Source organism: Hakea prostrata, chromosome 9 (genome assembly GCF_041222555.1).
Source record: "Hakea prostrata isolate BN-2017 chromosome 9, UWA_Hpros_2, whole genome shotgun sequence".
NCBI lineage: Eukaryota > Viridiplantae > Streptophyta > Magnoliopsida > Proteales > Proteaceae > Hakea > Hakea prostrata.
Genome location: NC_142608.1, coordinates 31,496,962 through 31,514,444, shown reverse-complemented (window position 1 = coordinate 31,514,444; position 17,483 = coordinate 31,496,962). Strand labels below are relative to the sequence as shown.

Below are 17,483 nucleotides of genomic sequence, written 5' to 3'. Positions count from 1 at the left end.
GATTGCATTGATGAGGAATAGCATGCAATAGCTAGGGGAACTAATAGAAATTCGATTGGAATCATATGGCAATGTTAAACATGGACATAATACACTCTATAGCTTAGTTTGATATCAAATGGTATGATGTTAATAGGTAAATCATGGAATACATATGCTAGGCATGAGATATAAGCATTAGCATCAATGAATGGCTAAGGGAATCATGGATTGAGCATGAGTAGGCACTCGGAGTGGTGGTTGCAAGGTTGCAGCACCATTCCAAATGTCCCATCAGCAAGATGACAATAGGAAAGAATAGGAAATGGTAGGATAGGGAGTGGAATGAACAGTCATACCTTAGTGTAGAAGATGAAGGCAAGAATCAATGATAAACTAAGTGTCTTTGATGAGATACCCTTCACACTAACCAAGGAGCTGCTTTGGGAAGCTCTCCCCACGTTCCCAGGTGAGAAAAATGATTGCAAAAGGCTCAAGGCTCGAGGTCATATTAAATAGAAAAGGAATATTCCATGGAATCATTAACTTGGCAGACTGGGACATTTTGGTCGATGGTCCTTGGTCGATGGTATCGACCAAAATGATCGACCAAAATGTTTTCAGCAGAAAACTCAGGTTTAGAACAGCAACTTCAAGTAGGGATTTGAAAGGCTATACAAGGTCAAATTGAGTGAGGTTTTCTTCCACAATTCAATCAAGAAGTCTAGTTTCGGGGAATACCTTTGGATTGTGCACAGGAGGTCATTTGGTACATCAACCATATTAATCTTCTCCGATGCGCAGACTTTCCTTAAACACTGACAATGCATTTAAGCAAGGGGTATCATTGTCAATGTCCATGGGCTCGGTCTCCGAATCATGATCATCAATCAGAATGGTCCATAAATCTCTTCTTCCACCGCTTCGGGTCCTCGGACCTGAATACAATAGTGGATCCGGGTCAGGGTCAAGGTTAGAATAGGGCTGGATATTACAACTGCTATTGGACTTCATTCCATAACCCTATGGTCATCCACATATTGTTATGGTGGAATGCTCTCATGACTCCTCACGACACCCGGTCCGTTCCTTGGACGTCCATAAGCCCAACCCTAACATATGCAACCCTACCATTTATATGACCAACAGTGGAGCAATGTCACATCACTGTCATCACGGGTGTCACATCCCCCCAGCCGGTACCCTAACTGGCATACCCGGGAGTGTGATCCACAGCCCCGAAGATCAAGTATCAAGGAAATCATCCTCCCACATATACAATAACATAATCATAAACAAGAAATAATCAAGGTTTAAACATTATAAACAAAATATTTAACTCAAGAAAGAATAAATGATATAATCAAAGTGCGAAAAAGATACCAGATATCCGAAGATATCAAGATAAGTAAAGTGAGGCGGAAACTCACTTCACAAACATAGCGGAACGTAGAATGAAAGTTTAAAATGAAATACAAATGAAACCAATGTACTAATAAATAAACTAAGAATATGAGTCTTCAAGTTTATAGATGACGTCTTCATAAGTGTGGACTTCATCAATCCAACGGATTTTTTCTGACTCTACGCTGCCTTCAAAGGTAGTACGCAGTTTGATCCGCCGAGGGATCATCAAAGTAAGCTTGATCGTCGCCAGCACCTTGCGTGTAATATGCTTCATCGGCTTGTGCTTCATTGTACTGCTCATCATAATACTCTGTACCTGCAGGATAATCTAACAAAAAGATGTACAAAAAGGAATGAGTTTCGAAGAAACTCAGTAAGGCAAGTTAATCCATAACATCATAGATAACATGTGGCAAAACATAACATGATGCAATGCAATATGGAACAGATAAAGTATGAATGCATCTAAACTCTATGTATGCTGGTCTCTATGGTAGACATGCTTTAAGTCATAGCACCGTACTTCTTTGGGTAGGTCAGTCACTCCCCCTCAACCATTCTGGCATCTTGGGTCTGCCGGGTAATTGGGTAAAGTCCTCATCAAACCATGGTAGGGGATTTAGTCAACACACTCTCTCACAACCATTTGGCATAAGTACTGACGCATGTCAGGGAAAAGCCTAGCCCAAGGCAAGTCATCTAGTTAGTCATATCATATCAGATCCGGATACTTTCCCTATGGCACCAACCAACTCGGTTCCGTATCCTTCACACTAGAATCAGCGTATCCTATGGCACCGACCAACTCGGACTACGGACTCATCAACCCTATTGGTTATCCACATATGGTAAACGGGAAGCTCTCATGTCCTCTCACGGGTTGGTTACCGGTCTTGAGCGCCCATGAGCCCAAGTCTAGCCATACGCAACCCTCCAATAAATGGTCCCCACAATATGATTCCCGTCCTCTCACGGGTTGGTTACCGGTCTTGAGCGCCCGTGAATCACATTCACTACCACGGGTCGTTCGGTCTCAATACCCTTCCGAATCGGGTCTGATATAACAGGGGTCATCCTAGCCAAACACTGGTAGACAATCCTAGGTATGACAACCAATGATTCGGGAAAGCGTCGATGGGCATCTTCGGAGAACATCCCATACTATTCCCTCCGATGTCCAAGGACAGAAGCGTCAAAAGGACACTCCCCAATCCCAAACCATACCTAGGAAAACACATTCTCAGATCAGTCATGACATACACAACCAACAGTTCATCATATACAAGAGAATGTAAAAGCAAAATCAGATTAAGCAGTAATAATTAACTCATATAACATGAATAATAAAAAGGATAACATAAACAAGTGCTACTATTTTCACAGTAGGAGATTAGAATTAAAATACGATAACAGTAGGTAATACCATAGGTTCATAAAGTAGAAACCAGAGAACAAGCAATCTATGTAGTTAAGGAATCAACTGTCCTTACCTTGATTATCGAAGAAGATGATCCAAAGATCAAAGAGAGCAACTCCAAACTTAGCAAATAGACTCCTAACAATCATAGATACAACATTAGGGAAGATTCCTAAAAGATCAAAGAGCAAACGAATCAAATCGGGCGAAAAATGAAGCTACTGACTCCTTTGGTCGAGTGCTTGGTCGAGTGCCCCACTCGACCAAGGAGTCGACCAAGCAAGTCAGTACGGAATTGTACAGACTGCTTTGGCCATAACTTCCTCATTTGAAGTCGGAATGATCCGAAATTAGAAGGGGAACTTCCTAGGATGTATTAGAATCATATAGGAAGATAAAAACATCAAGTCATGGTTAAAATTTGGGTTCTTGATTTAACCCAAGAAATTAGGGTTTCAACCTTATGGTTCCCATAAAAAGGTCGAGATCACAGAATGAAAGAAAATTAAATAATTGGCCAAAAGCAATAAGAAAATCATAGGAAAACTAATTTAGGTTAACAGTAACATTGCCCATGAGGTTTCCTTGCATGGGAGGTTGCCAAGAGTTTCCAGAACTCAAGCAAGGGTTAGGGTTTCAAGAAAATCTTCGGCTAGGGTTGAGATCATGATGATGATCATAGATCTCAAAGAAACGAAGGAGATCATGAAGGGATGGTTGCAAGGATGCAGCATCAACTTCCTGATCTCAATCAAGAACAAGATCAAGAAAAGAAAATTAATAATTCACAAGAGATACTAACCTTGAATTGTAAGAACAGAGAAGAGAGGCTTCAGATCTGCAGAGGAATCTTCGAAATCACCAGAGAGAGTTTCGGAGAGGTGTTCTCACGTTCACAAAGTGTTTAGGAGGCAGCCGTAACAAAGAAATACGAAGTAGGGTTTAAATAAGAGTGAAAAACCCTAAAATTACAATTTCTCAGATTTCACCTTCCTTTGGTCGAGTGCTTTGTCGAGTGGCCCACTCGACCAGTCAGTCGACCAAGGCAAACAGTAAGGAATAATCAGGGATTTGGAGGATCAAATGGGCTTTAAACCTTATGGGCTTTTGCATACACATCAAGTAACATGTCAAGTGTGAAGAAATACCTTCAAACCAAGTCAGATAATACTCCAAGTCCTTCAACTAATCTCATCTTCAGACAACTGCAGCTTCCTTTCCAAATCTACACAGACATCCAAGTATGGAACTCCATCAACAACATCCATGGGTTCAGAGTCAAACACCATGTCTTCTATGGCCCATAGTTAGCTTCTTTCTTTACTCCGGGTCTTCAAACCTAAAAACAACCGGGTTACCGGGTCAAGGTCAGGGTTAGGTTAGGGCTGGGTTTCACATTCTCCCCCCCTTAAAGGAAATTTCGTCCTCGAAATTGAGAGCGTACCTGAACCTCCAAAAAGTTGAGGAAATTTCTCCTTCATATCTTCTTCCTTCTCCCAAGAAGCTTCTTCAGGGGTATGGTTCTTCCAATGAATCTTTACCAAAGGGATGGTGCGATTCCGCAATTGCTTATCCTTCTTATCCAAAATTTCAGCTGGCTCTTCATCATAGGTCAGATCAACACTAAGTCCTTCGGGGGCTTGCTGTAGAATATGTTCCGGATTCTCAATGTATTTCCGAAGCATCGAAACATGAAACACATTGTGCACAGCAGCAATAGACGGAGGTAATGCCAATCGATAAGCAACAGATCCAACTTTTTCCAAAATCTCAAAAGGTCCAATGTAACGAGGGCTAAGCTTTCCTTTAACATTGAATCTAATCACACCCTTCATAGGTGAAACTTTCAAGAAAACTTTCTCCCCAACCTGAAATTCCAAATCGGTCCTTCTCTTATCAGCATAAGATATCTGTCTTGACTGAGCAGACTTAATCCTTTCTCTTATCATATCGACCATTGCGCTAGTAGCTTCAATCATCTCCAGACCTAAGACTTTTCCCTCTCCAGTCTCAGTCCAATACAAGGGTGTCCTACATGTGTTACCATACAAAGCCTTAAACGGAGCCATGCCTATAGTTGCTTGATAACTGTTGTTATAGGCAAACTCAACCAAAGCTAAGTGTTCATCCCAATTTCCACCCATATCCACTACACAAGATCTAAGCATATCTTCCAAAGTTTGAATCATCCGCTCAAATTGTCCATCAGACTATGGGTGATGAGCTGTACTCAAGTTCAATTGGGTTCCCAAGGCTTTCTGCAAACTGTTCCAAAACCTTGAGGTGAACCTAGGATCACGATCAGACACAATACTCAAAGGCACACCGTGCAAACAAACTACATTATCCACATATAGTCGAGCAAGCTTATCCAGAGTATGAGTGATCTTCATAGGGATGAAATGGGCTGATTTGGTCAACCTATCGACAATCACCCACACAGTGTCATTACCTTTACTTGTCCGGGGTAAACTAGTCACAAAGTCCATAGAGATGTCTTCCCACTTCCAACTAGGAATAGGAAGTGGCTAAAGTAATCCAGATGGAGGTTGATGAATGGCTTTCACACGCTGGCAAGTCTCACACTTGGCAACAAAATCATCAACATCGGCCTTCAAACCAATCCACCAAAAATGTTCTCTTAAGTCTTTATACATCTTGGTGCTTCCAGGGTGTATTGTGAAGATCGACTGGTGTGCTTCCTTTAAAATTTCTTTCTTGATTCCTTCATCAGCAGGCACACAAAGTCTTCCTCTAAACAATAAGGCACCATCCATAGATATACCAAAGTCAGGATCCGAATCAGGATTCAAAGAAATCTTCTCGATCTTCTCCTTAAAATCCAAATCACAACCTTGCAGAGCAATAATGGTGGATCTCGCCGTCATAGCAGACAAAACAACTTCCGAACCTTCAGGGACAACTTCCAAACCAAAATTTGAAATTGAAGACATCAGAGGTTGACTCAAAGCATTCAAGTTCAGTACTTTCTTCTGACTTTTCCTGCTAAGAGCGTCCGCAACCACATTCGCTTTACCAGGGTGATACTGAATGTCACAGTCATAATCAGATACCAATTCCAACCATCTTCTTTGTCTCATATTTAACTCCTTTTGGGTAAAGAAGTACTTCAAACTTTTATGATCCGTGAAAATAGCGATCTTCTCACCATAAAGGTAATGTCTCCAAATCTTCAAAGCAAAGACAACAGCGGCAAGTTCTAAGTCATGAGTGGGGTAATTCCGCTCATAATCCTTCAATTGCCGGGAAGCATAGGCTACGACCTTACCATGTTGCATCAGAACTCAACCCAAACCAATCTTTGACGCATCAGTGTAGACAACGTCTTCTTAGCAATTCTTCCTTTCTCACCTTGGAATTCAAACATTGAACTTCCACTAATCTGAAATTGAATTCTCTTCGAAGAACACAAAATTACAGCATCATGGGTAGTCAACCAATCAATACCCAAAATGACATCAAAATCCTTCATATCCAAAAGTACCAAATTGGCTTCCAAATTCTTTCCATCAACCAAAATAGGACACTTAACTAATCCTTTATCTATTTTCACAACAGGTCCAGTAGGAGTACAAATTGATAAACAACTAGATAAAATCTTAGGTTCCAAATCAATCTTCTTGATAAATGCAGACGATATGAAAGAATGAGACACACCCGTATCAAATAACACAAATGCAGGAATAGAAGCAAAAAATAAAGTACCTGTAACCACTTCATGATTCTCATCCTGTTCAGTACCAGAAATACTAAACACTCTTCCAGAAGGAGGAACAGGAGCATTCTTCACTACAGGAGCAGACAGCTGAACAGGCCTCTTCGGACAACCACGAGCAAAGTGACCAGGCTGCTTACAAAGAAAGCAAACAGGATTGCTAAGTCCAACAGAAACAGGTGCAACTGCAGGCTTCTGATCCAAAGGCCTAGGAATAGCATTCATAGGCCTAGCATTCACATTCAACGGTGACCGATTCCCACCAAACTTACCAGACTGGCCTGGTTGCTGAAATCCAGGTCTCTGACCTACACTCCTAAACTGAAGAGCAGGAGTAGGGTAAGGCGTAGGTCTCACAAAATGTCGATCAGTTCGATCCACAAATCCAGGATTCCTTGGCTGCCAGGGTCTTTGCACTCTAGCATTCTCTTTCTCCGTTTCTTCCAGCTTCTTGGCATTCTGCACCACCTAGGAATAACTTTCAATAGGCTGAATGGTGAGATATGCCCTGATTGCAGGTCGCAATCCCTTGAAAAATTTCTTCGCTTTAGCAATATCAACCTTCAAAGAGTCAGGAGCAAAGAAGTGAAGCTCTTCAAACTTCTGTTGGTATTCCAACACCGACAAAGATCCTTGAGTAAGAGCCATAAACTCAGCTTCCTTCGTATCCTTCACAGCTTCCGGAAAGTAGTTCTTGCAAAAAGCTTCCTTGAACAAATCCCACGACACAACGCCAGCATGTAAACCTTCCAAAACAGGCCGGGTGGAAGTCCACCAAGCGTCAGCTTCATGTTGCAACTTCTGCTCGGCAAACAAAATCTTTTGGGCTTCCATACATTGCAAATGACGAAAAGTTTTTTTCCAACTCACGCAACCACTTGTTAGGAAACAAGATATCTTTGGATACTCCAGTGAAGTTAGGAACTTGCATCTTCAGAAAACTCTCCATCAAACGAGTATGAGGAGTTCCAGCTAATCCACCCGCATTCGAAACTGCGGCATGAGGATTTCCATTGACACCAGCACGAGTCTCATTGTGCAGAGTCATGAAACCGGTCAACATCTGGTTGAACTGAGCTGCTTGCTGCTGCATCATATTTCCCATAATATTTGCAATATCACGAAAACTTCTGACATTCGAGCACCGGGAACATCACGAGTACCTTGGTCATCAATGTTAGTCTGCTGATCATGACCACCAATTGTTATCTCGTCACTTCCATGACCACTGGATTCACCACGACCACTTCTTAATGTAACCATTCTCAAAAAACCGAAATGTCAAAAACACGAATTTCAACGTTTCGACATAATCCACAAGTCCAAATGATTAAGAATCTTAAATCATGCTTAAATACATCCATTTAGTCATCAAACAATCAATCATAGGACAAAAATCACATTTTTTCCAAAATCCAACAGCACTTGGGGCTACTGGGTCCTTTGGTCGAGTGCTTGGTCGAGTGCCCATTCAAACTCATTTCAAACCTTGCACACTTGAGAGGGGACTCTAGAGGAGAGGTACTAAGGCATTCCTAAGTGTTTTCCAAGTAGTTTGGTGGTTCAACAACAACACTACAACACTCAACAACTTCACACAAGGTAAATCTTCATTCCCATCTCATTTTCATCTTCTGAAACTTGAAATTTATTCAAAAACCATGTGTTGCTTGTGTCTAATGCTAGGAATCATGCTTAGGAACACTTAGAAACATGTTCCCTAGGTTTTTAGCACAATATTATGCTTAAACAACAAGTTCTACAACAATCTTGCACTTCTCATATCGCTTTTGTACCGAAATCGTTAACTTTAGAAAAACTTTGATTTCTTTCAAACCATTTGGAGTTTTCACACGAAATCAATTGCTACACACTCAAAATGATACTGAGAATGTGAACATGTACTTTGATCTTACCAATTTCAAAATTTTCAAAAATCCAATATGACCTAGAATGCAAAATCCCCAAATTCCTTCTTGCTGAATTTTCAACTTTAGACTGAGATTTTGATCGATTTTCTTCAAATAACTTTCATAGACATGCAATTCCAAGTATTGCGCACATACTAGATGCTAAATTTACATTTTCCCCAAATTTCCAATTTTGATGAAAAGTACGAAAATGCCCTTCTAGCAGAATTTTCGAAATGATACTAACATGCAATGTCTCTCATCTTTTTCAACAGACATCACGCCATGCAGAGAGGTGGACGAGGCAGAGGCAGGATAGTTGGAGCTAGGCGAGGCAAAGTCAGAGTTCCAGCTCAGCCTAGAGTAGAGGTTAACCGACTCGATCTCTTCAACACACCACAAGCAGAGTTCCTGTACGAGGCTTACTTCGAGTACTGCAAGATAGAGTACGGGAGACTTCTTCACTTGCGAGAGCTTCGGGTCTTCCGGATCCGACAGCGATTCGACACTCAGGCATGGACTCATCTCTTCACAGCAGATTTACCCGTCTATCCTAAGCTAGTGAGGCTATTCTTTAGCAACCTTACATCCATCGAGGAGGCTAGAGGACAGGGTCCTCCTTTCAGACTCATTATCGAGAGCAGGGTCAGAGATACACAGATCCGCTTCTCTACTAGGGATCTGGCACACATTCTCCATGTACCATACCATCCACGACAGCGCTTATGGATACATGTCGGGCAGAGATAGACCGATTCTTGATGCCTTACAAGCTTCATGAGATATGCGCCACTCTCTGGGATGACATAGGGTGCTTCCTTCCGAGACGCAGTGGACAGATGACAGATTCAGCTAGGATCACCGGTCGCATTGTCGGCCGAAACATCATGCCGAAGGCCAGACATCATGATCAGGTTTCAGTGATGGAGGCCGTAATCATCTATCGCATCAACACAAGCTTTCAAATAGACCTGTCCTACATCATCCAGCAGGTCATGATAGATCTGGTGGAATGTCCTGGTATGAGGAACCTTTGCTTTGGGAGATTACTGACATTGATCTTCCGACACTTTGGGGTTAGTTTGGAGGATACAGTGGAGCTTATTAGATCACTGGGATATGCCATTGGGACTAGGACAATCAGGCAGATGAGGCTCACTCAGACTGTGAGATCCCCGGGTCCAGATGGTGAGGAGGATACAGATGAGGATGAGGATGAGGTGGAGGCTCCAGCAGATGAGGGTGATGCTGGTCCAGATTCCGATGATCAGGCAGAGGATACAGAGATGCATGAGGCTGTTCCTGAGCATCATGAGATTCCCAGATCACCACACTTCGAGACAGGAGGCCCTTCACATACAGTTCCAGAGACTACTGATTTAGGTGCTTAGATGAGATTGATGACTTCCATGCTAGAGAGGATGGAGGTCAGACAGGAGCAGATATATGAGAGGATGGAGTCACGGCAAGATAGGATAGAGTCACAGATTACTCAGATGGCCGAGGACTTCAGAGCATACAGAGATCAGAGGAGATCACCTAGATAGATTGTACTTAGGATTTCCCTTTATGCTTTTCAAATGTAAACTTTTCTTAAAGTTAATGAAGTTCTTTTTGTTTCACTTTATTATTGTGCATTATGAACTTTTCTTTTATTGCTTATATGATATTTGTTCAAATATAATTATTGTGCATTATTCAGAAGTATTCAGTTATGCTTCATTAAACAAGTTTCTAACACAAGTGTTCTATTATTCACTTCTAAGAGTAGATGAGTCACTTCTGGATCTATGACTCAGGAATGTTTTGTTACTGTTTTCTGTGGTTAGGATTTCCTTGAACTTTGGGCTCTGATACCACTCTGTCACATCCCCCTAGCTGGTACCCTAACTGGCATACCCGGGAGTGTGATCCACAGCCCCGAAGATCAAGTATCGAGGAAATCATCCTCCCACATATACAATAACATAATCATAAACAAGAAATAATCAAGGTTTAAACATTATAAACAAAATATTTAACTCAAGAAAGAATAAATGATATAATCAGAGTGTGGAAAAGATACCAGATATCCGAAGATATCAAGATAAGTAAAGTGAGGCGGAAACTCACTTCACAAACATAGCGGAACATAGAATGAAAGTTTAAAATGAAATACAACTGAAACCAATGTACTAATAAATAAACTAAGAATATGAGTCTTCAAGTTTATAGATGACGTCTTCATAAGTGTGGACTTCATCAATCCAACGGATTTGTTCTAACTCTACACTGCCTTCAAAGGTAGTACGCAGTTTGATCCACCGAGGGATCATCAGAGTAAGCTTGATCGTCGCCAGCACCTTGCGTGTAATACGCTTCATCGGCTTGTGCTTCATTGTACTGCTCTTCATAATACTCTGTACCTGCAGGATAATCTAACAAGAAGATGTACAAAAAGGAATGAGTTTCGAAAAAACTCAGTAAGGCAAGTTAATCCATAACATCATAGATAACATGTGGCAAAACATAACATGATGCAATGCAATATGGAACAGATAAAGTATGAATGCATCTAAACTCTATGTATGCTGGTCTCTATGGTAAACATGCTTTAAGTCATAGCACCATACTTCTTTGGGTAGGCCAGTCACTCCCTCTTAGCCATCCTGGCATCTTGGGTCTGCCGGGTAATTGGGTAAAGTCCTCATCAAACCATGGTAGGGGATTTAGTCAACACACTCTCTCACAACCATTTGGCATAAGTACCGGCGCATGTCAGGGAAAAGCCTAGCCCAATGCAAGTCATCTAGTTAGTCATATCATGTCAGATCTGGATACTTTCCCTATGGCATCGACCAACTCGGTTTCGTATCCTTCACACTAGAGTCAGCGTATCCTATGGCACCGACCAACTCGGACTACGGACTCATCAACCCTATTGGTTATCCACATATGGTAAACGGGAAGCTCTCATGTCCTCTCACGGGTTGGTTACCAGTCTTTAGCGCCCATGAGCCCAAGTCTAGCCATATGCAACCCTCCAATAAATGGTCCCCACAATATGATTCCCGTCCTCTCACGGGTTGGTTACCGGTCTTGAGCGCCCGTGAATCACATTCGCTACCACGGGTCGTTCGGTCTCAAAACCCTTCCGAATCGGGTCTGATATAACAGGGGTCATCTTAGCCAAACACTGCTAGACAATCCTAGGTATGACAACCAATGATTCGGGAAAGCGTCGATGGGCATCTTCGGAGAACATCCCATACTATTCCCTCCGATGTCCAAGGACAGAAGCGTCAAAAGGACACTCCCCAATCCCAAACCATACCTAGGCAAACACATTTTCAGATCAGTCATGACATACACAACCAACAGTTCATCATATACAAGAGAATGTAAAAGCAAAATCAGATTAAGCAGTAATAATAAACTCATATAACATGAATAATAAAAAGGATAACATAAACAAGTGCTACTGTTTTCACAGTAGGAGATCAGAATTAAAATACAATAACAGTAGGTAATACCATAGTTTCATAAAGTAGAAACCAGAGAACAAGCAATCTATGTAGTTAAGGAATCAACTGTCCTTACCTTGATTATCGAAGAAGATGATCCAAAGATCAAAGAGAGCAACTCCAAACTTAGCAAATAGACTCCTAACAATCATAGATACAACATTAGGGAAGATGCCTAAAAGATCAGAGAGCAAACGAATCAAATCGGGCGAAAAACGAAGCTACTGACTCCTTTGGTCGAGTGCTTGGTCAAGTGCCCCACTCGACCAAGGAGTCGACCAAGCAAGTCAGTACGGAATTGTACAGACTGCTTTGGCCATAACTTCCTCATTTGAAGTCGGAATGATCCGAAATTCGAAGGGGAACTCCCTAGGATGTATTAGAATCATATAGGAAGATAAAAACATCAAGTCATGGTTAAAATTTGGGTTCTTGATGTAACCCAAGAAATTAGGGTTTCAACCTTATGGTTCCCATAAAAAGGTTGAGATCACAGAATGAAAGAAAATTAAATAATTGGCCAAAAGCAATAAGAAAATCATAGGAAAACTAATTTAGGTTAATAGAAACATTGCCCATGAGGTTTCCCTCGCATGGGAGGTTACCAAGAGTTTCCAGAACTCAAGCAAGGGTTAGGGTTTCAAGAAAATCTTCGGCTAGGGTTGAGATCATGATGATGATCATAGATCTCAAAGAAACGAAGGAGATCATGAAGGGATGGTTGCAAGGATGCAGCATCAACTTCCTGATCTCAATCAAGAACAAGATCAAGAAAAGAAAATTAATAATTCACAAGAGATACTAACCTTGAATTGTAAGAACAGAGAAGAGAGGCTTCAGATCTGCAGAGGAATCTTCGAAATCACCAGAGAGAGTTTCGGAGAGGTGTTCTCACGTTCACAAAGTGTTTAGGAGGCAGCCGTAACAAAGAAATACGAAGTAGGGTTTAAATAAGAGTGAAAAACCCTAAAATTACAATTTCTCAGATTTCACCTTCCTTTGGTCGAGTGCTTTGTCGAGTGGCCCACTCGACCAGTCAGTCGACCAAGGCAGACAGTAAGGAATAATCAGGGATTTGGAGGATCAAATGGGCTTTAAACCTTATGGGCTTTTGCATACACATCAAGTAACATGTCAAGTGTGAAGAAATACCTTCAAACCAAGTCAGATAATACTCCAAGTCCTTCAACTAATCTCATCTTCAGACAACTGCAGCTTCCTTTCCAAATCTACACAGACATCCAAGTATGGAACTCCATCAACAACATCCATGGGTTCAGAGTCAAACACCATGTCTTCTACTAAGATGGCCCATAGTTGGCTTCTTTCTTTACTCCGGGTCTTCGGACCTAAAAACAACTGGGTTACCGGGTCAAGGTCAGGGTTAGGTTAGGGCTGGGTTTCACAACGGGTCATCCGGTTTTAATCCCCCTACCGAAAGGGTAGTAGCATGTGGGGTACCTAGCCATGCAACTCTAGACTCTACCTAAGAATATCATCCAATAGTTATGACAATGCTTGAGACATCAGCAAGCATGTGTCCCATTCCACAGCCTTCTGATATCCCAAGCTAAGATATCCCAAAAGAATACCTTATCCATCAGAACCACATACTAACCATCATCGGTATCTCACATTCATAACCAACAAAGTGTATATATAAACAAGATAAACAGCAGTAATATAACAGGATCAGCATGTGAAACATGATTACCGCAGCATATAAAACGAAAGGCTAATACTAACAGACACTGGACTAGCATGTTCAAGTCTATTCATAAAGATAGGATTTTATGCCCTTACCTGCATATAAGTAATTCGTCCGTAAAAAGAAATCCGTAAGCAATTATAAAACTTTCTCTTCAAACAGAGAACACCTATACACAGGGTTACAATAAGGTATAAGTCAAATGAGTCAAATCGGATCAAAACCAAAAGCTATTTGGCCACTGTGTACCAGCCGGTTGCTTAGGTTGAGCGACCGCCACTAGTGACCGCCCCAAAAACAGTAAGTTTCATATCCAAAACTCAGGATTTTGATCACCCGTTTTCAATCCGGATCTCGAGTGATCATAGTCTGAATCTCGAATCTTACACTCTTATAGCCAATGGGTGAAAGGAAACCTAACAATCATCATAATTGGATTACCCAAAAACTTTCCCTTGATCAGATCAGCCCTTTTCACGAAAGAAGCAGGGTTTCGTTTTCGAATATGATCTAACCAATCTAACCAAGATCATCAAAAGAATAGACAATGCAATGGAAGGATCAAGAACAACCAAAGATGAATACTAATCTACTTTAATCATAGCAAGTGGTGAAACATAAATGAACAGGGAATCACTTACCTCCACCAAATCAACTATGAAAGTCAATAGAACCTTCTGGGACTCCAACAGCACTTCAGATCTGCTTTCGGCACTTCTCCGCAGCCGTCTAACCTCCAAAAACGGTAACCACGAATAAAATATTTGTAAATTAGGCGAGGGTTACTATTTATAGAGGTCAGGGGGCAAAATAGGGCAAAACCCGGCAACCAGAACCAGGCGGTCGCTTGGTTCAATCAACCGCCACTAGCAACCGCCCCCATGTATTTTTCTATACAAGGGTGCTTTTTCCAGGTGGTTGATGTCCAAGTACAACCTAGCCCTAAAGAAGAGATGGGGGAGATCTTACCTTCATTCCGGACATCTCCAAACATCACTTGCCTTCTAGAAGTCCAACTACCAAGCAAGGCAGGCTCTTCAGACAGAGAATCCAGATCCATGGGTTCAGGGTATGGATCATGGACTTCTATTCGGACACTCCACAAATTTACCCGACTAGACCTTCGGGTCCTCGGACCTGCAATATGGATCCCGGGTTAGAAATACGGGGGTTGTTACAGATTTTATTTCATTATATTGTTCTGATCTCTTAATTAACATTGTTAACATTGATTTATTTTTGTTCTTAATTATATTATTGCAAATGTGGGAGGTTGATTTCCTCGATATTGATCTTCGGGGTTGTGGATCACACACTCGGATATGCCAGATAGGTTACCAGCTGGGTGGATGTGACACACAGTGACAGGGGTTTAATTGTGAACTTCTGATTTTTAGGGTTTGATGCTCTATTTAATGGGACTACGTGGTTTTCAGCCACACTTGATTCTAAAGCCTCTACAACCCCCATATTTCTAACCTGAAATTCGTATTGCAAGTCCGATAACCCGAAGGTCAAGTCGGATTAAGTTGTGAAGTATCCGGATTGAAGTCCATAATCCATACCCTGAACCCATGGATCTAGATTTTCTTGATGAAGAACCTGCCTTGCTGGGTGAGTGGAATTCCAGCCAGGGTCAAGAAGTGTTTGGAGATGTCTGGATTGAAGATAAGACCTCCTCCATGTGTTGTTTAGGGTTAGGTTGAGGTTGGGAGTCAACCCCTTGAGCAAAGCACCCTTGTACTGCAAAGTACTAGGGGGCGGTTGCTTAATGCAGTTGATTGGGCCAATCAACCGCCCCAAGCGACCGCCATAATCTGCTTGTGGGATTTTGCCCTAATTTGCCCCTATCCTCTATAAATAGCAAATCCCGTGTTTTTAACTAATCATTATATTCAAGATTGCTATTGTGGATGGTGAGGAGGCAGAAGACACATGCTCGAAGGTGAGGAAAACGAGGATTGCGATATGGATCTTCCTCCCTCATCTGTTTGCAAATCTGGTTGAGGTAAGTGAATTCCCTTAACTCATTTCTCTTCCTTCAACTTTGGAATGGTGTAGATCCATCTCCCTTATGTTGGGGTAACCTAGTGGTAGGGGCGGACCCAGGATTCAATATCGGGGGGGGGGGCGAACAATAATTACAAAATTTTTAGTACTAATATTCAGAAAGGAAAGCGTACTGATAATACTTCAAAATCTATATTAAATTCTTAAAAATACAATAATAAGTGAAAAGCCACAAAACAAGTGTCTCATAATGAAACTCAACGATCTTTGAGATCGCGAAAATCCTCAATAATTGACTATGTACTGATTTTCTCTGCAATTTCTCTTTCAATATATAACATCATAGAATCTGTGAGAAATCATCCTCCATCCTGTTTCGCAAATCAGTCTTAATAATTTTCATGACAGAAAATGCTCGTTCTGAAGTTGCAGTAGAAATGGGAAGAGTAATCAATAGTGTGATTAACCGATAAATAAGTGGGTAGAAGTTAGATTTTGTTGACCTCACCAACCACTAACACAAACTGCTAATGGTTGACATGTTCAAATAATCTGGACCTTTGACTACATCAATCTCATAGTGTCGTAGTTGTACTTTCAAGTGATCTCTCTCATGCTCAGTAAAATCTTGGGGATAATATTTAGCCACAAGTTTGCAAATATCATCAATTCTAAAGTTCTCACATTCGCTTCTAGGATTCAAAGAAGAACTAAGAGTAAGCAACTCTATAACATGCTCATTGAATCTACTATTTAGCTCATTCAACTGGCTATCAATTGTAGTACAAAAAATATTTGCTCGATAATGTTGTTCAACTGTAAAATCATCTTGTTGCCGGCCGGCGAGCTCGACCCTTCCTTCCAACAAACTGAACACTCATGTTAGGGACATCAATATTACGCTTTTCACAAAAAGATATCACCTTAGTCAAAAGCTCATCCCATCCTACATCTCTCCTTTCTTGAATAAGCTTTTTTGTAGTAGACACAAGTTGAATAGCATTTAAAATGTCTTTAGACTTCCGCTGCAAAGCTTGACAAAGCAAATCAGTGATGTTCATAATTTTTTGCATTAGATTCAAAATCATAACAAAATCAAAAGAGGCAAATGTATCGTATGCTGATTCTGCTTCAACTCTCTGTGATGAAGTAGTCCCATTAATACTCATGGCGATCAAGACCTCACATGTAGCACCATACATACTTATCAAACTTGAAATAGATCTCAAATGAGAACCCCAATGAGTATCTCCAGGCCGTTGTAAAGTTCCAATCTGATTTAGCCCACTTCCAGTTTCAAGTTCAACAATGGAGATCAAGTATGCAGTTTCAGAAGCATAAACAACTTTTAACTCATCATTTCGCTTACTAGAGGCACTAGGAAGATTGATAATAGACACCAATTTGGAGAAAATTTTCTCAATTGGGTCAACACTTCTAGAAGTTGCAACTAATGCCAACTGGAAACGATGAGCAAAACAGTGGATATAATAGGCATGTGGACAGTCGGTAACTACTAAGGCTTGTAACCCATTCCACTCACCTTGCATGTTACTTGCTCCATCATATCCTTAGCCTTGAATATTGTGAATGTTAAGCCCATGATGAGAAAGAGTAGAAAAGATAGCGGTCTTCAAAGTCAAGGCCTTTGTATCTAAAACATGAACAAGATAAAAAAAAAAACGCTCTTGTACAAATCCCGCTTTGTCAACAAACCTTAAAACGATAGCCATCTGCTCTCTTTTAGATTCATCGCGAGATTCATCCACTATTAAGCAAAACTTTACATCACCAATCTCTTTACAAATTTCCT

General features: G+C 41.1%; 1 protein-coding gene across 1 annotated transcript; it reads right to left on the bottom strand.

The window, feature by feature from the left end:
* Positions 1-16,494: 16,494 nt before the first annotated feature.
* Positions 16,495-17,273, bottom strand: LOC149005115 (uncharacterized). Its single transcript, XM_089135798.1, has 2 exons — positions 17,214-17,273; positions 16,495-17,130 (listed from the first exon to the last, which is right to left on the bottom strand). Exons 1-2 carry the CDS (start codon positions 17,271-17,273, stop codon positions 16,495-16,497), a joined length of 696 nt encoding a protein of 231 aa, XP_088991924.1.
* Between the last annotated feature and the right edge of the window lie 210 nt (positions 17,274-17,483).

Bases quoted from the DNA above. Each gene is read 5' to 3' on its own strand.
- LOC149005115 (XM_089135798.1), bottom strand. From the start codon at position 17,273: ATGGGCTTAACATTCACAATATTCAAGGCTAAGGATATGATGGAGCAA. The intron at 17,131-17,213 runs GTGAGTGGAATG...CATCGTTTCCAG, and splicing joins TGGAGCAAGTAACATGCAAG to TTGGCATTAGTTGCAACTTC.